The sequence below is a fragment of the Nannospalax galili genome, unplaced genomic scaffold (assembly GCF_000622305.1).
Source record: "Nannospalax galili isolate Female #2095 unplaced genomic scaffold, S.galili_v1.0 scaffold213, whole genome shotgun sequence".
NCBI lineage: Eukaryota > Metazoa > Chordata > Mammalia > Rodentia > Spalacidae > Nannospalax > Nannospalax galili.
Window position 1 is genome coordinate 3,573,002 of NW_008335195.1, and position 25,068 is coordinate 3,598,069.

The following is a 25,068-nucleotide window of genomic DNA, read 5'->3' on the forward strand; positions in this document are numbered from 1 at the left end:
GGAGGGTCAACACAGAGGAATCATTTCCTCCATGCTTCCAAGAGAAGCCAACAATGGTCGAGCAGGACCTTTGACTTATCTTCACGTAGATGGAACTGGTAAAAGAAAGGAGCCAGGGGCTCCTCCCAAGCCCACCGGACCCTGAGGAACAGATCCTACATTTACTTTTTCTTCCTAAAGTTTTTCACAAATAAAACACATCTTTATTTGAAAACAAGGCCAATAATCTCTGTGTGTTTGTGTGTGTGCGTGTGTGTGCATGTATGTGTGTGTGTGTGTGTGTGTGTGCATGTGTGGTGCATGAGGACAACCGTGTGGAGTCAGTTCTCTTCTTCCACCTTTATATGGGCTCTGGGGCTCAAACTCAGATTGTAAGGCTCCTGTAACAAGTGCTTTACCTGCTGAGCCATCTCACCAGCCCACGACCAACAGTCTTGTGTTTGGCAGGAACAGGCACTAGAATGAACATTCAATGCTGTCTCTGGCTTTGTTATTATTTTTGAATTCTTTCTGATTTAAGTGATAAAGTTCCTTATTTGCTTTACAAAATAATGATTTACTTATGATCTTCACAAACTTCATATTTTAATGGCCAACTATTTCCTATTTTATCAATGTATTTCTTGTCAGTGGGACAAGAAACAGTCATTTTAAAATAAGCAAACTGCTTTAGGTAGTCATTCGTGGACTCAAACATAAACACAAGACCTTCGAATCCATCAAAAACAAAAAGGCATTCTGAGTTCTACTTTCTATATTGATGAATGGAAATTTCTAGGCCTCAGCATCTTTTAGGGTTGACCGATCCCATAGAACCTACAGAATGCTTATGTAAGGAGTTGGGGGTGAACAAGTCTCAAAGAAAACTTCTGAACTCTAAGTAACTTGAAAGATCAGCCAGAAGACCCAGTAGAAAAAGATGCATTTGATATTTAGGTGTCAAAACTATCAGTGAAATTCAGCTATTCTGAGCAAAAACAGAATTAAGTCACCACCAGAACCACCACCCGGGGGCAGGGCAGGCTACAAGCCACATCCCTTGTGGGGACAACAGGGATTGGTCCCTTTTGTGATGTGATAAGAGAAACAGGGATACATCAAAGCACCTGGGAACAGTAAGGTCTGAACTCATCAGAGGAAGTTCTAAGAGTCACAGCTAGTTGGTGCCACTTCGTGAAGTCCCTGGTGTCCTTTCGTTTTGCTTCCTTAAAGTACAGGCTGCCGAATTAATGCTTTCAGCCAGATGTTTGGCCATAAACTCAGGGCAACACAGCTCTTACTGCCTTCCATCTTCACTGACCCTATTTAACTTCACTTCTCTGTGCTCACTGTAAAGTATTAGCCTCAATTCATCACTGTCTTGGGGCCTGAAACGCCGGAGTAGAACATATTGTCCTTGTCACTGTCCTTTGTGGAAACATTCCCAGCTATGTGGTGCTGTCATTCCATGGTCCACACAGGAAGAGCTCAGGGACAGTCTGAGAGAAGCCCATCACAGGAGAAAGCAAACGCGACTCTCTCAAAACTGCGAGTTCTAGATTTAGCTGAGAGCTCAGAGGAATCCTCTGCTAAAAGGCAGACATCTTTTAGTGCTGTTTTGCTTTGTTCCAGCCTTACTAAAGAACTGGCATATAACTTTCCAAACTTATCCTTAAGCCTAACCTAATTTAGTCTTGTATTTTTACCTCGTGGGAATATGGTTACAACATAGGCTGGCCCCCCAAAACACACTCTGTCCTTTCAACCTCTGTCCCCCTGCCACGTGCATGACCCTCACTCCCTCTGCATTCTTGTATTCATATTTTCCACTGAGTGTGTGTTTGTGTGTGTGAAACCTAAGACTCCAGGAGAAATAAAAAAGATGATGGGAAACAGACATGTTTTTAATTAGGACTTCAGAAATTTGAGCACACACAGCAACCTTAGTTCAGCTGGACCATCTTAATAAAAGATGGAAGAAGGAGGCATTGAGATCAGCCTGCTGTTTCTAGAATAGAATGGTTTCTGTAAGAGTCCAGATGGTGGCCTGAGGCCAGATGGTAGCCTGAGGCCAGAGTTACTGTCCTCCAGTCTCAACCTACAGCTCAGAGACGTAGGCACTGTTTCAGACTGGTCTTTCTGTGCTTGGTTCTTTGCCAGAAGCCCATCCAGAATACAGAAGTCAGTGTGGGACAACTGGGCTTCGTCAGGACACCCTATACAAGCAGTCACTTCCGAGTGCACACTGGCACATTTACCATCTCCTTTGAGGCTAAAAAGAAAACAGCACCAGTGTTCACAGCACAATTATTTTGCTTACAAGTGTATCTTGAGATTCTTATTTAGTCCATTTTTTATTTTTACATTTTCTTTGAGACAGGATTTCACTGTGTAGCCCTGGCTGGCCTGGAACTCTCTATAGATCAGGTTGTCCTCAAACTCACAGAGATCCACCTGCTTCTGCCTTCTTAGTGCTGGGATTAAAGGTGTGCACCACCACACCTGGCCTTATCTAGTCTTTTCCACCTGAATTTTGCATCTATGTGTGTATAATGTGTGAGCGTGGGAGTGTGCATGCCATGCCATGCATGTGAGGGTCAGAGGACAACTTTGGGTGTCAGTCCTCACCTTCCACCTTCCTTTCCTGTTGTTCACTGCTGTGCATACCAGGGTAGCTGGTACATGAATCTGCCTCCCATAGTAAGAACACAGGGATTATGGACACGTACTACTGTACCCTGCTTTACGTGGGTTCTGGGGATTCAAACTCAGGTCCTCATGTCTGAGTGGCAAATGTTTTACCCACCGAACCATCTTCCCAAGCGCTGTTATGTTTATTTCTTGAGACAGGCTCTTATTTTGCCCAGGCTGGCCTTGTACTCACTATGTACCCAAAGATGACCTTCAAGTCCTGAGTCTACTGCCTTCACCTCTGAGTGCCGAGATTACAAGTGTGTGCCCACCCATGTCTGGCTTTATTTTTGTTTTGTTTTGTTCTTGAGACAAGGTCTTGTTATGTAGGCCTCCCTCGATGGTCTGGTACTAGCTGTGCAGCTCAGACTGGCTTTGAACTTGTGGCAATCTTCCTTGCCTAACCTTCCAAATGCTGGGTTTACAGGTGTATGCCATCATGCTCTGCTTCAAGTTTTAAAAAATTACTGTTTTTAGCTTCTGACTAAAAAATAAAATGTTTCACAAAACTTCTTAACCTTAGAGAATGTAGGAATTGCTGAGTATTTTCTGTAAAGTTATGTGTGTATATAACACAGGTATACCTATTTTTCCTAGGAAGAAGGTTGGCGGCTTTCAACAGATTCTCCAAAAAGTCAATACAAGACACATCAAATAGTGATTTTCAGTGCATGGGTGTTTTAGAGAGGAGTGATCCAGGGTAAGTGCACATTGCCCCAAACACACGCTGCAGTGAGGGCAAATCAGGAATCACTCTTAAATGGGTTCTGTTCCCTTTCTGTCAACTGTAAGGTAACCTGTGGGCCCCATATGGACAGCACCCTAGCTGTGCCACTCAGTCGTGATAGAATGGGGTATCTTGGGAAGCATTATTTCCCTTCTAAGTTTGCTTGCTTTCTGATTCTCAGTAAACTAAATGGTACCTTCAACAAGCTATAGGACTAAACGGTATTTATATAGAAATCAAATAATCTTAGCACTAGGGCTGGGTTGTAGCTCAGTGATAGTCTGCCTAGCATATACAAGACCCTGGGTTTGATCCCCAGCAAAACACACACACACACACACACACACACACACACACACACACACACACACACAGTCTTAGTATTAAGAATGAAAATATAAAAGCTAGGATGGAACCCAGATTAAATCTTCCCCCTAACATAATAAAATAAATTATCCCAGCTCAAAGCAGTGAAAGTCCTGTGGCCATTAAAAATTTTGGGGGCCTGGAGAGATGCTCAGCAGTTAACTGGCTGCTCTTGCAGAGGACCCTGGTTCAGTTCCTAGCACCCACATTGTGACTAGCAACTGTACATAACACTACTTTCAGGGGATTCGATGTCCTCTTCTGGTTCCGTGAGCACTGCATGCATGAATACATGTACATACATGTAGGCTAAACACCTATATACATAAAATAAACATTTTTTAAAAATTAAAAAAATATTTTATTATTTTTATTTTGTGTGTATGAGTGTTATGCCTGCATGTAGGTAAGTGCACCTGTGTCATGCAATGCTTGCTGAAGATGGAAGAGGCTGTTGGAGCCCCTGGAACTGGAGTCACGGACAGTTGTTAGCTGCCATGTGGGTGCTGGGATTCGAACCCGGATCTTCTGCAAGAACAACCAGAGTTCTTAACCACTGAGCCATCTCTCCAGCCCAAATTTTAAAAGTTTTTAAAAACCACTTATAAAATTTTTTTAAAATTTAGTGTACAGCTGGGTGTGGTGGCACACGCCTTTAATCCCAGCATGTAGGAGGCAGAGGCAGGCGGATCTCTGTGAGTTCAAGGCCAGCCTGGTCTACATAGTGAGTTCCAGGACAGCTGGGGCTACAGGGAGACCCTGTCTCAAAAAGACCAAAAAAAAAAAATTAATGTACTTACTAAAATGGTTAAGAGAGTATTTTCAGACCACTTTCATTTTGAAGTGTGAGCTTACCACCCCATTTTTATCCTGGAAGTTTTTATACTTTAACAGTAACACTCATTATATTTATGATGTTCAGTTTCTGGCTCCCAAATAGCTGGCCATCCCTGGTCATTAATATGAGCAGCAATTACAAATTCATCTTTGCTCAATTCTAGTTGAGGAACCCAAAAGAAAATCCAGAAGTAGGTTACTACCCAGTGACTAACCCCCAGGACAGAGCAGCTTGGGATTTGCAGGGTGGGATGTGCACAAACACCAGCAACACAATGCTGCATAACACAACGCTGCAGAGACACAGAGGCTTCTTTTCCACTTCCTGACTCCACTCATTCTGTTTCTTTGCCACTGTTTAGTATTAGCTGTTTTCTGACTCTCACACACTTTCCCATCAGCCCTACTTCCTTCTGAGTCATCCTCATATCTCTATGACTTTCCAAATCATGATGTATCTAAGAAAATAGAGAAACATGGCCTATCTATCAATGTGAAACTCAGGGCAAGATTTTCATAATACTGAGAAATGTCAGCAAGTTTACATTTTGGGAATTTATTAGAGTAAGTTGACACTGGGCCTTATCTAGCAGTTTCTGCATTCTTTCACTGAGACTCCATCATCACCCTGAAACCATATAACACTGATGAGGAAGCCATGGTGTCAACATGTGAAAGTGTGCCCAGGGTCCACAGAGGCAGGTCACATAGCTCTCAAGCCTCAACAAAGCAAAACAACCTCAAAATACGAAAAGAAGCCTTATTATTATTATTATTATTATTATTATTACTATTATACTCATTATCATTATCATTACTATTTGACACAGCACCTCACTGTAGCTTGGGCTGGCACTGAATTCACAATCCTCCTGCCTCAGCCTACCAAGGCTCCAGGCATGTCCCACCATGCCCAGTATTCAACTCAAATTTTAATGCCACACATGTAATAAAACATGCTAAAGAACAGGGACATTTATAACTGATTGCCCAGTTTCCCTCTCATACATTGGATGGCATGAAACTTCTAGCAAAATCTGAGGCCTGTGTTTAAGGCTTAGGCCTGATTATTTTTTTATACTCTATCTTGACTACTTCCTGTGATTTGTAATTTTATTGTCTTCATGTGTACCATAAACCTTATTTCCTTTGATGTTCAGAATCTCTGAGTGAGGACTGATGGGACCAATGAAAAAAGAAAATGACTCCAGGTTCTTAAGGAACAGTTTTCTGCTGCCATTTCCACAACCAGGCCTCGGTATAAAGGATTACATAACCAGACCTGATTAATATCACTAACAATATTTTTATGATTCAATTCTTCGACTTTAGATAGTGACATCTGAAGATTAAAATAAAGATATGTTGTATTTTGCAAAAGCAGTGAAGTATGTATAACAGCAGCACTGATCTGTGAAACTGCCTGAGCACGGCCTGAAGCTGGGGTGCTGCAGTTCTGTCCCAGTTACTTGGGAGGCTGAGGTAGGAGGGTCACCTGAGCTCAGGGGTTTGAGAATCAATCAAGAAACAAAATGAGACACTGTCTCAAAAGAAAGAAAGACAGCCAGGCCTGGTGGTACACGCCTTTAGTCCTGGCATTCAGGAGGCAGAGGCAGGTGGATTTCTGAGTTCAAGGCCAACCTGGTCTACATAGTGAGTTTCAGGCCAGCTGGGGCTACAGGGAAACTGTCTCAAAAAAAACCGAAAAAAAAAAAAAAAAAACCCAAAAAGCAAACAAAGAAAGAAAAGAAACAGAAAAATATTTTAAAAAAGAAAAGGAAGGGAAAGAGGGAGAGAAGGGGAGGGCAGTGGGAAATACACAACGAAAGAGTTAAGTTCAAATACGCTGTCCAGTTGGCTATGAAAAGCAAATCTTCCAGGGGTGGAGAGATGGCTCCACGGTTAAGAGCACTGACTGTTCTTGCAGAGAGCCTGTGTCTGAGTCCCAGCACCCACATGGTAGTTAACAACTGCCTATAATTCCAGTTCCAGAGGAGCTGATACCTTTTGATTTTCACAGGCCACTTACACACATGCAGGTAATACACTCATACATGTAGAATAAAAATAATAAAATAAAAAAAGAAAAGAAAATCTTCCTGGATTCAGGCTACAGATAAGTACTGAATTTCAACAAGAAATAGTTGAGCATTCTAAGCTACTTATGGTGACATTTAGAGAGCTAAGTAATTAAATGTTTGTGATAATGACTGAAGCAGAAATGATTTTAAAAGATTTCACCACCTAGATTAAAAAGCAAAACAAATAAAGAAAAAAACCAACCCAGATTGTTATCTCTTCCCATTATCAAGGTTTTTTTTTTTTTTTTTTTTTTTTTTGAGACAGGGTCTCCCTGTAGCCCAAGCTGGCCTGGGACTCAATACATAGACTAGGCTGGCCTTGATCCCATAGAGACTTGCCTCCTGAGTGCTGGGAATAAAGGCGTGCACCACCACACCTGGGTTCATCATGGAATTTTAAATAACAGAAATTAGGAACGTCGCTGGGAAAGTAGCCCAGTGGCAGAGCACATGCCTAGACACTCGAGGCCCTGGGCTCAATCCCCAGTGTCACTACCTCTCCCCCTCAAACAAACAAACAAACAAACAAACAACAACAACAAAAAACCACCACCAACAACAAAACCTTAGGAATGGCAAATGAGATAGTATTTATAAATTATAGCCTAGAAATTTCAAAATGTACAGCAAATTTTTACATCACTGTACCTGATAAATATGAGAACCTATGTTTTCTTTATCAAGCAAAGTACAAAAGCGTACAACCAAATTACAGGTCTGACATAGAAGATAATAAAAATTCTGCTGTCAAATAAAGAATTCAGAGTTAAACTAGCTAGCAGTATATTCTAACGACCAGATTCTAAACGTCTATTACCCTGAGACTCTGACATTGAATGTTCTAGATGCTCCAGTGTAGAAAGCATCTTGAGAGGCTGAGCAAGGAAGGGGTGGCTGGTTCTGCCAAGAGTATTCCTGCTGTGCACATGGCTAGGCTGGAGTGATGGCCAGCACGCCGTCTCACAGCACGCTGCCTTCTCTTCCAGATCTGCAGCATGAAGACAGTCTGCACCTACAAGCTCTGCTTATTCCTATAAAATGAACCAAAAGGAAATGGAGAGCAAAGCATCTTAGGTAAAACTGTGGCTCTTATGATTGTATAATTACAAAACAGAATGAGTAATTAGTGATAATGAACAGAAAGGGAAACCAGACTGACTGACTTCATGTGGGTACTTAAAAAAGCAAAGCAAAACAAAACAAAAAAGCCCACAGGATCTTACTATATAGCCCAGCTGACCTCCAGTTTTTGATCCTCCTGCCTCAGCTTTCCAAGTGCTGGGAATGTGTTACCAGCAAGTCAGACTTGACATAATTATATACATTGTTAAAAATAAGCACTGAAAGGCACAAAAGCATGGCTATATTTTGAGTTATTTACAAAGAAAAGAAACAGCTTTTCTTCACTTATCAAAAAGGCTAATATTGATTTCTATGAGTTTCTAATTACAAGTACTTTTTGAAAAGAAAAAAAACCCAATCCTATTTCAAAGAATAATATTTATAAAGATAAAGAAGTCCTTATATTAACTTTGAACTTTAACTTTATTCACTAGATACAAGTCACTGCAAGAACTAAAAAGGAACATCTTATACAACTGAGTAAAAGAAAACTTGAGGGCTGATAAGGTGGCTCAGAGGTAGAGTGCTTGCCCAGCATCTACAAGGCTGGGGTTTGATCCCTACTGCTGAAAAACAAAGCAAGAAACCCTGCCACATTAGCTATGGCTCAGCACTGATCGCTCATAAAATGGAAAATATGCTAATTAATCTGTTCTGCCTTAATTAGCTTAAAAGAATCATTAGCTAAATCAATTATGTAAATTCTAATTTCACAGTATTTGAAAAAATGCAAAAAAAAACCCTCCTTGTTTCTCAAAAATACTTGAAGACTTATATAATCTGTTAGATAGGCCAGCTTTTTCCAAGCTCATGGAAACAAACTGAACCCTATATCCTGTTCAATTACTGAACTAGTGTGGTTTAAATTAAGAACAATTTACTGTATTTGCAGTATGAGCTCTCAGATGTGGAACTATACATTGGAGGCCAACTGCAGTTTTAAAATCCTATCTTAAACATCTGTGGTACATGTCTTCAAAACTGCTTGCTCTCTATTTTCCAGATGGACATTTAAAAGGCTCATTGCTGAATTACAGCACTGCCTTCTATCTGAACTGCACAGAACTAGTCAACAGATCCATTAATTAAGAGGCTGTGCAATGTCAGGGAGCATCTTCACAGTGCATATGAACAGGCAGGCATCCATCCCTTCCTATCAAAACCCACTACACTAATTCCTGACAACCTTGGTCACGCTCAGAAATATGTAATTCAATTAAACATATATAACTTATTTCCAAAGCATTCTTAAGAGCTTTGATCTTAAAGTATCTTCTGCCAGCACACATAGTTGACACTTCTCCCTAACCCCCTTCCCTCTTGGTAGTCTCAATTCTCTCCAGTTTTTCCTCATTAAAGTGAGCACATTGTATCTGGTTTCTTTTCTTCCTACTCATTGTTCAGATTAGCATTTCAATAATCTTCTAGGCAATGCTGTTCAAAAAATAATAGTAATAACAGGTTATATGGAGCAAAGGAAAATTCCCTATGTCCTATGATTTTCCAAAGTCCAATCAAATTGCTGAACCTGTTTATTAAAAATCCCGTAAAGCCAGCACTACAATGATCGACAACACGGAAAACTGGACGCCTGACAACAAAGCTGCTGAAAACACCTCGTTACACACCTTGTCTGCCGAGCCCTTTGTTCCCACTGAAAACCATACTGGAATCCTCCGGGCTGTCAGTAGCTACACTGTCAGTCACTGAGGGATCCAGATGCGGGCAGCGGTGGAGAGCGAGCCTGGGCACCGCCGAGCTGCTCACAAAGGCAGCAGAGCAGGGCCACATAGCAACAGCGCTCTCCGCTGATTGGACGCGGGGGTGCTCCCTCTTCCTGCCTGCTTGGCAGCGCTGTCTTGTTTTCTTTGCTCCTCTTAAGAACTCAGCTGTGTTTAGGCAACTTGAAAGGAAAGAACAGTGAGCTGTCAATCACCGGGGCTCCAGCAAGAGCTCCTAACGCGTGTACTACTAACTGCTCTTAGTAAATTTTATTTATTATTTTTATTTTATGTGTATGAGTGTATTGCTTGCATGTATGTGAGTGCACCCGTGTCGGGCAATGCTGCGGAGGTCAGCAGAGGGCATTGGATTCCCCTGGAACTGGAGTTAGGACGGTTCGTAGCCGCCATGTGGGTGCTGGGAATCGAACCCGGGTCCTCTGCAAGAGCAGTCAGTGCTCTTAATGGCTGAGCCATCTCTCCAGTGCCCCAACTGCTTTTAAAAAACAGAAGTGTGTAAGGTAAAATTTGATTTCAGTTAGTGTTGCACATAAAACCAAGGACAAAGCAAGACAGCCAGGGGATCCTTTATCACCTCACATTCCAAGTAAATCAAGTGAAGCAAGCGAATCAAGTGAGCAAGTGAAACCCTCCAAAACTGAAAAGACAGAAATGTACAGCTATCAGAATTCAGCATCAACCTGCACCTGCCTACAGCTATGAACTCTGACTACAAATTCCTAGGAAGGCAGGACCTGGAAGGGCCTGAGCTGTTTTTCTCACGGGTCCACAGTGATTTACAAGAGGCAAAAACAGGGTAGCAGGTTGATCAGAAAGATTGAAAAAGGAGAAACCATAACCTTAGTGACCCCTGACAATGTAGGGAGGTATTTTCTGTGCAAGGCTTCTTGTTACATAAAACAATGACACTCAACTAAATTTACTTTATCTTAAAGATACCTGGACATAGAAACTATAGGTATTTTTCAGGTTTCCAGTACTGGGCCTCAGAGCACTGATCAATACGGTCTCTACAAACATTAATAACAGAAAAACCTCCCCAAAGCTTTTGACAAAGCTGGGTGGTTTTTTTTTTTTTTTCAAAGGGGTGGTAGGGAATTGAGCCCAGAGCCTATGTATGCTAGGCAAGCACACTACCACTAAATCATATCCCCAGTCCCTGTAAAGCTGCTGGGGAGAGGCAATTCAGGTAGCCGGGATAAACAGCTAGGAAGGATTAGAAACCTTTCAGAAATGTTTTCCTGAACAGCTCAACAACCAGGCCACTGGGTTCCAGAGATAAAGCAACAGGACCTTCTTATTTGCATCCCTCCAGTGACTGCATTCTCATGGCAGCTCCTAGAGGTCTTCGAAGCAGGCTAGGCCTGAAGCAGCAGAGCACACTGTTTATCACTCAGCTTTGTTTATTGGGAGTGTCTTGGGTGGGAGGGAGCAGGGTGATGGAAACACTGGCTACTAAGCACCCCACAAGCACTTCCAGGCTATTTTTACATAGGAAAAGCCACAAACAGCACTGCAGTTTCCCAACAATCCCAGAATCCACAAAATTACTAATCCCTGAAGAAGTTTCTGGGCCCCCCAGGGTGCTACAGTACATAAGCAAACACAGCCCTGTAGAGTTAGATCTGGTCTCATTGTTGACTCCTGACCCCTGTAAGAAACAGAAATGCTACCAAACATGAAATGAGTTTGTGACACAGGTAACTCAGGGACCTGTACAGGGGACAGATCGAAAAGCTGAAAACACAAACCTGCCATTTATGAACACATGAGACACAGATAATCATGAAACCACTAAGAGCATCAGTTACCTCACATGTGAAACATTCTGATGAAGGCCGAGTCTCAGGCCCCTCTTAGCACTTGACAAAGAATGTAAATAGTTGTTCACAAACAAAATGCTTTAAGGGGTCTGCACCATCACACTGTCAGTGCTGCAAAGGGCAGAACCATGTCTGTCTGTTAAGCTGCTCACCTAGCACCACCAAATAAATCCCATGCCATTTCCCTTGATTCCAAATCGACCAGAGATGAATAGAACATATATGCATAGAAGGTATTGTGTCCACTGCTCAGATGGGGAAGTCATCTCTGAAAGCTTATTACTGAAGCCAAATGGAATCACATTAAACTGTGACTAAAGGATTATATTTCAACATTAGTGTTTTCCTGTTTTTCAAAAAATAGAACCACATACAACCCAGTTGAACATGGTGAAATAACAACTGTGACCCTGGGGAGGGGGAGGCAAGAAGCCCTTGAGTTCTAGGCCTGCATGGACTACACAGTGAGACCCTATCTCAAAAGTAAAAACAACACTAATAAGGTCCACTGGGAGCATTTCCTCTCAGTCATAGCTATTTTTTTTAAAATGCTTTATTTTCTATATTTTCATTTATTTATTTGCATTTTTTATGTGTATGAGTGTATTGCCTGCATATGTATAAGTGCACCTGATTCATGCAATGCCCAAGGACGTCAGAAGAGGGTATCAGATCCCCCTGGAACTGGAGTTACAGATGGTTGTTAGCCACCATGTGGGTGCTGGGAATTGAACCCAGGTCCTCTGCAAGACCATTCAGTGCTTTCAACTGCTGAGCCATCTCTCCAGCCCCCAAGAAAGGAAATTTTTAATCCAGGTGTAGTGCACACCTGTAAACCCAGTACCTGAGAGGCTAAGGCAGGAGGAGTCAAAAGAGTCTGAGGCCAGCCTGAGTTACATAGTGAGGCTCTTTTCCAGAAAATAAAAAGTAAACAATAAAAAAGGAGAATTTACAGAAAAAAAACATTCAATTTATTTAGTCTGAATATGTAGTTACAAATTATATATTAGTAATTTAGTAACTGGTAATTAGAAATTAGTAATCTATTCCAAGAGATGCTTCACCTTGAAAATAAAAACTAAGAGAATTAAATTTATCTAAATGCTTCTTCTGCACTGCTGGTTTTCCGGCAAGTTTTTTTTTTTAATTTTTAAAATTTTTTTAGAAGAAGCATTTCATTATAGCTTTAACATACTTATTAACAGTTTCCAGAGCAAAGAAACATCTCTTTCAAAAGTGGCTATAAAATTTTTAGGTTTGCTGTTGAATTAATACAGTTATACAATATTGAACTCAGTATAAGCCCTGTAAGACATAAAATTGAATGAGTTTTTAACCTTTTAAAAAGATCTCCATTTCATTTTAAAATATACTGTTTCTTACAGAAAGACTCATTGTTTTGCTAATAACACTGAGATGTTGGCACATGCATCTCTAATCTGTATGTATCTGATTATTACTAGTCATAATTGGTTGCACTCGGATCCTTAGCACCTGTGTATGTCTATCCAGTAAGTTTTTAAAATCCAGTAAGTTTTTAAAAAATATTTTATTCATTATTTTTATTTTATGTGTATGAGTGTATTACCTGCATGTAGGTAGGTGCACCTGTGTCATGCAATGCCCATGGAAGTCAGAAGAGGGCAGATACTCTGGAACTGGAGTTATGGATGGTTGTTAGCCACCATATGGGTGCTGGGTATTGAACCTAGGTCCTCTGCTCCTAACCACTGAGACATCTCTCCAGCCCCTCCAGTAAGTTTTGAATGGCATTTTATACATTTATGAAAGAGTTTTGCTTTCCCCTGGGTTGCTAATCTTAGTGGAAAAAAAGCTATAACAATGTGCTATAAAGCAAGGGCACATCTCAAGTCTGTAAGCTAAAAATCTAAACATCAGGAGATTCTACACAAGTGCTGGTCCCAGGCCTTCAAGTCTTACACCTTCCCCCTGCGCCCTACCTAGTATGTGCTCTACATGTCCAGTTCAAGAAATTACTTCTTGTTACTCTAATGTAAGGAAACAGGAAAGCATATCTTTTGTGTGTTTTTAAACAATATATTTCAAATAGAAAATGGAAAATGTTTCAGATTATCTATGCTTTCTGCTAGCTGAAGTAGCTGACAGTAAGATACCTGAGACACAATCATGCAATCTTTGATACTTTCAAGACAAAAAGAAATATTGCTGGTGGGAAAAAAGGCCTGTTCAAAGGTACAGGTTAAGCAATATGCTGTATGTTCAACAGCTGCTGTGTACATTCTGTGTACTATGAAGCCAGGTGCCATGCTAATTTGTGACATGCTCATCTCCTCTGACCCTTAGACAATTGTTACCCAACACCTGAGAAAACTGGCTTGTTATCTGCTGAAGAAACTAGAATTAAGTAGATAAAGCCAGCTTTCAATTTCAGGGCTTCCTGGATCTAATACAGGCACTTAGACACTGTTGGCGTCTCAGAACAACTTGGTGTGTGTGGCACTGAGAATCCAACCTCAGGCTTTGAATACTACAACTATATCCTCAGTCCTCTGTTTTGTTTGTTTTCTGTTTTGCTTTGTTTTTGTTGTTTTGAAACACATTCTTGCTATGTAACCCTGGCTGGCCTCAAACTCACTATGTAGCCGGGGCAGGGGGGGTTCATCTTCAGGTGACCCTCTGGCCTCTGTCTCAGAAGTGTTGGGATTACAGGTGCTCACCACTAGCTCAGTCCTCTTTCTACTTGACTTTCTTGAGGCAGTCTCAATAAACTGCCTAGGCTGGTCTTGAATTCACTCTGCAGCTCAGGCAGGCCTTAAACTTGGGCTCCTGCCTCAGCATGGTGAGTAGCGGGGATTACAGGCTAGGTCAGGAATATATATCTGTGTGTGTGTGTGTGTGTGTGTGTGTGTGTGTGTGTGTGTAACAGATATGGCATTATACAAGAATAAGATTTAAGTTTTTAAAATATTTTATGTATTATTTTTATGTTATGTGCATGAATGTATTGCCTACAGGTGTACAAGTGCATCCATGTCATGCAATACCTGTGGAGATCAGAAGAGGGCATCAGATCCCTTGGACTGGAGTTACAGATGGTTGTTAGCTACATATGGGTACTGGGAATCGAACCAGGTCTTCTGCAAGAGCAGTCAGTGCTCTTAACCACTGAGCTATCTGTTCAGCCCCTAAGATTTAACTTTTTAAAAAATTATTTTTATTTTATGTGTATGAGTGTACTGCCTGTATGTATATAAGTGTACCTATGTCATACAATGTCCTAGGAGACAGAAGAGGGCATCAAATCCCCTAGAACTGGAGTTACTAACAGTTGTTAACTACCATATGGGTGCTGGGAACTGAACCTGGGTCCTCCACAAGAGCAGCCAGTGCTCTTAACTACAGAGTCATCGCTCTAGCCCCAAGAATAAGTTTTAAACACAGAAACCTCACATTAACATTTTCTGTCTACTAACCATTAATAACTGCCACTACTGTTCTGTTACACATCCAAATTGTTATTAGCTGGGATACAGCTAAGTGGTAGAGTGGTCTTTGTGCTTGTGCAAGGCCCTGGGCTCACTCCTCAGCACTATAAAAAACAGAACAGGGGTTGGGGATTTAGCTCAGTGGTAGAGCACTTGCCTAGCAAGCACAAGGCCCTGGGTTCTGTCCTCAGCTTCAGAAAACAAAACAAAACAAAAAAAAACCCTAGAACAATGCAAAAAACCAAACCAAAACACTGCGCCCCCCACCCCCAGCAATCTATCATCAAAACACTGCTGGTAACACAGGGAAATGTAGCCCTGATGCGGTTGCAGCTGAATCTTGAGGTGGACAGTAAAGGTTCCGTCTGTGGAGTCTTGCTATTTCACTAACAAAGGTCACTTACTCGGAGGAAGTGAAGCAAATGAAAAGGATACTGGCTCAAGAACCACAAATCTGAGTTCAAAACCAGCTTTGTGAATTTAAGCTTGGCTTCCAAATGCTTAGTGCATTATAAAGCTCAAACACAATAGGATAACATTAGCTGGGAAGCAGCAAGGTGCTGCACACCTAGGATACAATACTCTACTCCAAGATGCATGCTGAGGCCTGGGTCAAAGTCCAAAGATGAAAGTACGGATGCATTTGTACAAACTCCAGCTTCACTACTGGAAAGGTCACTTAGTGCAGCAACACACAATGGGGAAGAGGAGCCAGGTGGTCTAGGGGGGGTCCTGGATTATTTCCACTTAAAAGCTGTGCTATCAAAGATACCTGAGCTTACTTACTTATAAAGTGGTAATGATAATTTCTCTAAGTGCCATGAATCACTTAGCCTAGTACTTGGCTTTCAGACAACTTAAGAATTTAAGTCTCTTCTTGGGCTGGGGGATGCAGCTCAGTGGTAGAGTGGTGCTAATGCAATGTCCTCAATCGGATTCCCAGCACCACCAAAACTCAAAAAGAAAAAGTATCTTCTCTACCTTTACACACATGAGGGCCATGCTATGATAAAAGACCTCCTCATCCCTGCCACTCCCATGCATGCACACACATGAACACACACATGCACATACGCACAATGGGCAATATAGATGAATAACAATGGGATGAAACTAACCATGACTACCAAAGATTTCTATGATTGTTTTTAAAGGTCTTTTAGTGTCCTGTTTAACACCTTTATAATTAAGTTGTAAGAAAGATAACAATAGTTAAAATTCAATTCTGTTAACAGTTGTAGAAACAGCTAAGCCAGTTTTTAAAAATTATTAAAAAACAAAATGTTATACCTTGAAGGACCACCCAGGGATAAAGATGCAAGCCGTATTCATTCCCACTCACACTTGGACACCAAGCAATGTATTCCCTGAGATGATTGTTCAGTGGTTGGCGTGGCCAAAGATCAACCCCCAAATACTGTGTTATTAAGAGCCAAAACACATTTCTGATATTAGGATATTAAAAGTACCTAAGAGGCCTAATTAGCAGCCTCCTCTCTGCAGAGCTTCGGGTTATGATGACCCAGATGAGCTGCAGGAGCAGAGCCTTCAGAGCCTTGTTTACAAAATCTCAGATCTTGGAGGGAAGAAAATGTTCTAGCCTGGTTTTTTGGCACCATTCACACTACATTGTTTAAAATGAGCTAGAACGGGGGTTATTTTAATCTAAGCTACAGGACAAACACTTTGTCTAATAATATCCTGTACACATTAGTCAGACTTAATAAGCATCAAGATCAGGTATAGGATTCATTTTTAATATCAGTACATGGTGACTCTCACAATTATCACACAAAATGTGTGTCATGTGCATATGGATCTTGGTTATTTCCTTGAAGACATGCTCTGGGTGTTCAAGTTCCCTGCTATTGCAAAGAAGGCTCTGTTCAAGTCAACTCTAAAAATCTAGAACCAAAAGTTGACAAATGCAACTTTGTAAACAACTATTTTAAAGATTCAGGAACTGACTGACCACACAAATTAAAGCAGCTGGTGGGTTACCCAGGGTATAACTCTAAACCCTACCCCAAGCCTAAGAGCCTCTCACTGGTATATATATCATCATCTTTATGAACAGAGGCAGGAACTGACACAAATGGCAGATTCTACATTTTATATTTTGGACAATCAGCAGAAATCTATCTGGTAAGGTGAACAGCTGTACAGACTTAGTCAAACTCATAAATCTTTAAGGAGGACTTAATAAGCCTAGGTGTGGTAGCACACATCTGTAATCCCAGTACTAGCAAGACTGAGACAGGAAGACAGGGCAGTTTGAGCCAGCCTGGAAGACACAGCAAGCTCCAGGGCAGTCTGGGCTACACAGAAAGACCCTCTCTTAAAAACGAGGGATTGGGATGTATGTAGTTCAATAGTAGAGTACTTTCCTGGCATACACAAGGCCCTGGGGTCCATCTCCTGCACTGCACTATGCTGCAACAAACAAGTAAAAAGCATACATAGAGCAGGTAATAGGACTAATGTGCTAAAAATTGATAAAGAGATTGAAATGGTCATTTTCGTTTAAGATTTATTTCTATTTATTCATGTGTATACATGGCATTTGTGTATGTCACATGTGAACAGGTACCCAAAGAGGCCAGAAGAGGGCACTGGATCCCCTGGAGCTGGAGTTACAAGTAGTTGTGAGCCACCTGGTGTGGTACATGGGAACTGAAGTCAGGTCATATGGAAGAGTAGTAAGTGCTTCTAACTGCTGAGGCATCTCTCCAGCCCTATTGCTTTTTTTAAATCTACTTTAATTTTATGTATGTGAACATTTGGCCTACATGTATGCAAGCATACCATGTGTGCAATGCCCACAGAGGTCAGAGGAGGGTGTTGGAGTCTCTGGAACTATAGCCACCATGTAGGTGCACGGAACTGAACCCTAATCCTTTGTAAGAGCAGCAAGTGCTCTTAAGTGCTAAAGCATCTCTCCAGCCCTACTGTTTTTAAATAAATGAGAAAGAAAACATCAGCCACCACTGCATGAAGGGGTTGTCAGCTGCAGCAATGTCAAATACCTTCCACGACAGATTGTAGTGAGATGATTTTAATTATCATAAACCCCTACCCTGTTCCAAGTGGGTACCTGGTTCCACCATAATATACTCCCTGTCTCCCCACCCCCAAAAGGTATCTAGTTCTACTTCCCAGCATCCACCTGACACTGGCTTCCCTGCTGTTGGTTATTATTATTATTATTATTATTATTATTATTATTATTATTATTACTATTGTTAATATTATTATTATTATTGATTCTGTGAGAATGGGGCTGGCTACATAGCCCAGGCTGGCCTCAAACTTTCCTCTAGAGTGCAGGGGTTACAGGCTACTTTGTCACACTCAGTACGAACGTGGACTTTAAGGCATATACTGGGTTATTAGGCTTTGTTTTACTTATTAGAATTTGAAAAAATAACTAGCTAAGGGATTTATAGCCAAAATTCACATACTTCACAGCCTGGCAGAACTATTCTACAGACCTTCCCTAGTGGTGACACCATCTCCTTGGACTCACAGCCTAAGGATTCAGGGTGCAATCTGTAATTACTGAACATGGATTTCTGTGCAGAAGGAGACAAGAGTCTTTTCCTCATGCAAATCCTTTAACCAAAGCTTTCCATTTCCAATGCAATTTCAGTTTACCAAGTACTTACCAGGCACTGCTGAATGTTTCAATCATTTGTAAGTCACATTTTAACCAGGTAGGTTTTAAGCTGTACTATCTAGAGGGGAAAGCAGTAAGTCCTCCCAAATAGCACCTCAATGGAAGCCTGCACTTACTGTGAATAAATTTCACAGTAATAAATCCTCAATCTCAGAAGCAAAGTAAAAACCCAACTCCCCAGTGAAGCAAAGACTATTTTAGACCATCACAAACAGAAAAGGAAGTAGAGAACTGACGTGGTGCCACATGACTGAAATCCCAGTAAACAGAGAAGCTGAGGCTGGAGGATTGTGAGTTCCAACCCAACCTGGACAACAGAGACCCTGTCCAGGAGGAAGAGAGTAAGAAAAAGGGAGGTGGGAAGGGAAGGGGGAGAAGTGAACAGAGAGAAAGGGGGGGAGGGAAAGGGAGAAAGGAGAGGAGAACAGAGGGATCCTGTGTCTGCACCATCATTGGATGATTCTGCCTCTGGACAGCTCCCTTGGCCCTACCTCTTCCCACTAAAATTCCACATTTGTCTGACCCTGGAAGGAAGCCACCAGGACTTTAAACCCCCCTCTCCGCCCGCTAACTCCTGCTCATCAGGACTCTCCCAGCATGCATGTGTCAGGCACAGCAGGTGCTCAGTGAACAGTTGTTGCCGAAAAGGGTTTACTGTGTATACTGATTCTAAATTGTTAAGTCACATTAACCAATGTAACGTCACTAACTACCCTTATTATAGAAGGAATTATTCATAAAATTTTAGATTACTTTGAGTAGGAACATGTCAAAATATGTATAATACAAGTTATGAAAGACAAGATTTGAATGCCCAGCAGGACAACCCAAGAGCTAACAAAACTCACTGTCCAAAAAGTGGCACATATAGTATGAAAGAAGAAAACTGTGAATAGCATTGGGCACAGGGGTGACAGGGATAAGCCAGGACCATCCCTTGTGGCATTTAATCCATACCATTCCTCCTGGACAGTTTTGAACTTCAAGATACAGTTAGAGACATAAAAGCTGAATACTGTAATTTGGTGAGCTTTTCATTTTATAACTTATTATGAACTCTATCTCTGAAATTATTTGAAATACTTTATTAAGGTGTGTTAATATTTACAAGTTCCTTTTCAGTTTTTTTTTTAAAGTCCCATATCAACAGTCAGGTATGGTGGTACAGCCAGCATTTGGGAGGCAGAGTTAGGAGAATCAGGGGTTCAAGGTCATAGGGAGTTCAAGGGCAGCCTGGGCTACATGAGACTCTCTCTCTCTCTCTCTCTCTCTCTCTCTCTCTCTCTCTCTCTCTCTCACACACACACACACACACACAACCACACACACAGAAAACAAAACAAAACAAAAACCTTGATGCATCCTAGCTTACTCCTGTTGAAAGGGATCAAAAGTCCTTATCTCTAAGGCACTGGTGTTTATTAAACATAACATAGACATGTAAATGTTTTTAAAACATCTTATAAATTCAATTCTGTGCCAATACCATGACAGGCATAAGGAACACAGCAAGGGGGCCAGATGCATTCCCTGCCCTTTAAGAATACTCTGGAAAGGAGATAAGCTGAAATGAGGAAATGGAGGCAGCACAAACCCCAGTGCCTGGTCTTCCTTCAGTTTCAGAGCATGCGAGGCTTTCTCTAAAGCGAGGACCTTTGCACATGGCGCTCCCTTGCCTGGACCACCCCCTTATCCTTGCACAGCTGGCTCCCTCTTGTTTTCTGCTCACTCTCTCAGAAAGCTTACCCAAGCACCTCCAGGAGGCCTTCTTCCTGATCTCATCTCTCTCTTGGTTTTGTAGGTTTCTTTCAGAGCATTTGGAATGTGTATTAATCCTATGTATTAAAAAAAAAAAAAATCTGGGCTGGAAAGGTGGCTCAGTTCTTTAGAGTGCTTGCTGCTCTTGCAAGGACCCAGGTTCCACTCACAGCAACCACACTGGGAGGCTTATAACCACCTGTAACTCCAGCTCCAGGGGATTCAATGTACCTGCATGAATGTAACTCACACACACATAGATGTACACATAAGTAAAATAAGGTTTTTTTGAGACAGGGCCTTGTTATATAGCAATGGCTGGCCTGGAATACGCTACGTAGACTGGGCTAGCCTCTAGCACCCAGAAATCCATCTGCCTCTGCCTTCCAAGTGCTAGAATTAAAGGCATATACCACCATGCCCAGCCCAAATAAAAAAAATGTTTAAAAAGAGATACTAACATATGTGAAACAAGAGACAACAGTTCTGAATATTTATTTGGAATCAAATCATGGTCTGAGCACTTTCCATGCTTACCTCCGTTGATGCTACAACAGCCTTGGGAACAGGTGTTAGAGACAGTACAATACTGGAAGGGCAGGAAGTCAGAGGCCATCTTTCATAGTTGGAGAGGTTACTTCTTTTCTCTGAACCTCCTTTTTTCAACTGTGAAAGTGAAAGAGTCTCTCATTCTCCAAGGATTCGCTCCCACCTGGATTCCAGGAGCAGAATGATATCAAGAAAAGAAAACTGCAGAGAAACAAAAGCCCTTTCATGGCCTGAGAGTTCATAATGGAATTTAATCTGTTCCACTATGTGTGTAACCTACGGAATTTCCTCTGCTTACCAATCCAGAGTGACTGGGAGATGCCTGAACTCTGCAACTTAAGTTATAAGGAAGGCCCAGGCCAGGGTTAGAGGCAAGCTGGAGAACAGTCTGCCTCCAGGACCAGCATTCACTCACCAGAGTGATTACTAAGCTGGGAATACACTTCCTCTAAGGCCTGGCTGTATCCTTCCCAACTTAAATAGACAGCTTGTCAGTGTAAAGACTCATAGAACATGCTGACAGAACATGGAACCTAGAAGGGCTCTCTGAAGTCATCTAATTTAACCATCACACACGGGCAGAGCTAAGACTCAGGAGTTGAGAGCTTCATGCTTTTTTTACCTCTCCTACTGTCTACAAGCTTTCCTCCTCCTCCCCCCCTTCCCCCTCCTCTTCCTCCTTCCTCCTCCTTCCTCTTCCTCCCTTCTTCTTCTATGTAGACCAGACTGGCCTTGAACTCACAGAGATCTGCCTGCCTCTGCCTCTAGTGCGGGAATTAAAGGTGTGTGCTACCACGCCCAGCTAAGCTTTTCTTCTTAAAGCTTTGTTGTGAAACAAGTTCTGGGTTGGGGTAGGGAAGGATGATCATGTGCAGTCTTTCCTCAGCACAGCTAGGAAAGCTTATCATCACGGCAGGTATCTCCAGGCTCACTGCTCATACGAAGCTGAGGATGAAGCATCTAATTCCATATAATTTATTAAGCTTCTGTAAGCAACTGTCTAGAATGAGAAAAAGAACCTCTAATCTTACCGTGTGCATTTCTCCCTCACTTGTTAGAACCCGAAGCTATTTCAAAATCACAGTGCAGTTTACTACTCTGACAAGAATATTATAAAACTACAGACATGGGATTATTAGTGTTGTGTACTGAGTTCATGGCTCCAACAACAGTCACAAGAGAATACTAATCCTTCATGTTCATGAAAAGAGTGGAGACAGAGGGAAAAATAAAGAAGAGAAATTAAATTAGTCAAGAGCAGAGGTCAGTGCTGGATGATTTTATAAGTGCAGGTGGTAATGTAATCCTGAGTTTAAAACTGTTTTAAGACTATCAGATAGTAATATCTCTAGGCTTCCTTATGGAAAAATTCAAGAAATTAAATATATTCTTCTAAAAAGTTCTCTGACTGTGGAGTGTTCAGCCCTCTATGGGACACCTAAATCACACCCTCTCCTCCCAAGGCTCAGATATCATTGCAGAAGAGGGAGTAGAAAGGTTGTAAGAGCCAGAGGTGAAGAATGCAAGGAATCTGTGTTGTCTAGACACCACAGGTATTTACACATATAAACCCACTGTGCTTATGACAGCATGCACAAGACCTGTGCAAACCCAAGCCAGACAAGGGCCCAGTATGGATGGGGGAGGTAGCCAGAAAGCCCCAGCTGTAACTGAGGATCTACGGGTGATTGACAGATGCTGGGAGAGGGAAAGTCAGGTTTTTTTTAAAAAAAAGACAGGGTCTCCGTGTAGCCCTAGCTGGCTTGGAACTTGTTATGTAGACCAGGCTGGCGTCATTCTCACAGAGATCTGCCTGCCTCTGCCTCTGCCTCTGTCTCTGTCTCCTAAGTGCTGGGATTAAAGGCATGTGCCACCACACCCAACTTTTAAAAAATATATATATTTACTTAATGTGGAGGGGCCTATTACACATGTGGAGGCCAGAGGATAACTTGTGGATCCTGGGAATAGAACTCATGCCACGGGGCTTGGCAGCAAATGCCTTTACTTGCTGAACCATCTCAGCAGCCCTAAGAATGAGTTTTTCTTAGTGGTCAACCTACCAGCTTGACTGCAAGGGAGACTTACACTCAAGAGCACTTGGGAAACACAGATTAGACTCAATATGCCTTAAAAAATAACAACAACAGAGGACATGAAGGGGGTGGTGGTTAGTAAGGTGGGGTGGAGAGATCTGAATAGGATCAAAATACATTGTATGAAATTATTGAATAAATAAAAAATACTTAAAAAAAAAAGTCTCTGTAATCCTCTCAAGGTACCCACTGTCAAATGAACGAAGCCCAAAGTCCCTAGCTTGACATTCAAAACCCTAATCTTTTCCATCCCTAAATAAACTCTCAGTCCAAGAGTCTGCCTACTGCCACCTTAGACACCCCAGTTCAGTCCAGGAAATCTGCCTGCTGTCCCTTACATACCCAGTTCAGTCCAGGAGTCTGCCTGCTGTCCCTTACATACCCAGTGCAGTCCAGAAGTCTGCCTGCTGCCCCTTAGATCCCCCGGTGCAGTCCAGGAGTCTGCCTGCTGTCCCTTACATACCCAGTGCAGTCCAGAAGTCTGCCTGCTGCCCCTTAGATCCCCCGGTGCAGTCCAGGAGTCTGCCTGCTGTCCCTTACATACCCAGTGCAGTCCAGAAGTCTGCCTGCTGCCCCTTAGATCCCCCGGTGCAGTCCAGGAGTCTGCCTGCTGTCCCTTACATACCCAGTGCAGTCCAGAAGTCTGCCTGCTGCCCCTTAGATCCCCCGGTGCAGTCCAGGAGTCTGCCTGCTGTCCCTTACATACCCAGTGCAGTCCAGAAGTCTGCCTGCTGCCCCTTAGATCCCCCGGTGCAGTCCAGGAGTCTGCCTGCTGTCCCTTACATACCCAGTGCAGTCCAGAAGTCTGCCTGCTGCCCCTTAGATCCCCCGGTGCAGTCCAGGAGTCTGCCTGCTGTCCCTTACATACCCAGTGCAGTCCAGAAGTCTGCCTGCTGCCCCTTAGATCCCCCGGTGCAGTCCAGGAGTCTGCCTGCTGTCCCTTACATACCCAGTGCAGTCCAGAAGTCTGCCTGCTGCCCCTTAGATCCCCCGGTGCAGTCCAGGAGTCTGCCTGCTGTCCCTTACATACCCAGTGCAGTCCAGAAGTCTGCCTGCTGCCCCTTAGATCCCCCGGTGCAGTCCAGGAGTCTGCCTGCTGTCCCTTACATACCCAGTGCAGTCCAGAAGTCTGCCTGCTGCCCCTTAGATACCCCGGTGCAGTCCAGGAGTCTGCCTGCTGTCCCTTAGATCCCTCAGTTCTACCTCTACACTATAGCTCTCTCCTCAGAATGTCCTTTGAGTTGCCTCAACCCATAACCACTGTTTAAGTGTCCATCTATCCAAATCATACCTCTCTTTTAAGGCTCAATACAGCTGCTTTGTCTGCCAAAGACCATCCGAGCCTTGACATTAACCTGGGAAGTCAGCTACCCCTGGGAACTCTGACAGAAGTGGTGCTTCCTCATTCATCAGACGATGTACACTCTATCCCATTTCTTGCTGGGATCTCAAAAAATTGAAGGGATGTCTACTTGTGATTTAGAGATGAAGTTGAAGGAGAAAGGTACAGCAACTCATACATAAAACCAATGACACAGAAATCCAAATCCATCACATGGCAATTTGAATTCTACAATCAGGGAAGGTGGAGCTTCTCCCTTTCTCCTAATTTATAGCAGGCTGAAATACTGCTGAAAGAGCAAAGGACATTAATGACAGGGGTCAACGTTGCAGGAAGCTGCTCTGCCCTGGGTTCAGTCCTTGGTACAGCAGGAAACTGAGGGCTGATCAAATTCTGCAGTTGAGCACAAGTGCCACGAGGGTAAATGTACATACAGCGATGACACAGAGCACAGACAGTGCCTGACAAGTGCAGGTGTGCTTCATGTGGTCCTAGAATCCGAGATACGCTACAACCTCAGTTTTGGAAGTTGGTATTTTCATGGGAAGTTGGTATCTACCTGAGTCCAGGAATTGAGCTAGATCTAATATGCATTATGTTCTTTAACTCTAACGGCAACCTTTAATAAAAGAATTTATTCTTATTTTTACAGTTTAGGGCAACTAAGATTTAGAGACCTTCATTTTCCTAAATTCACCAAGCTAATAAGGACTGCTATTGGTATCTGAATATGAGCTGTTGCCTCCAGTATTCCATCCCCAGCACCGGCATCAGGTGTCTAACAGTTGCCTATAACTCCAATTCCAAAGATT

General features: G+C 42.4%; 1 protein-coding gene across 2 annotated transcripts in view; it reads right to left on the reverse strand.

Moving 5' to 3' along the window:
- Fam214a (family with sequence similarity 214 member A) overlaps nt 1-25,068 on the reverse strand; it is a 99,135-nt gene that overhangs the window by 60,124 nt on the left and 13,943 nt on the right. The window contains exon 1 of one of the 2 annotated variants that reach the window (XM_008829775.3): nt 9,432-9,547. The exons of the other annotated variant lie outside the window; for it this stretch is intronic. Within the exon in view, the coding sequence (XP_008827997.1) occupies nt 9,432-9,468 (37 nt within the window). The 5' untranslated portion in view covers nt 9,469-9,547. Of the gene's footprint in view, nt 1-9,431; nt 9,548-25,068 lie in introns of those variants that run through there. 2 annotated transcript variants of the gene reach the window in all.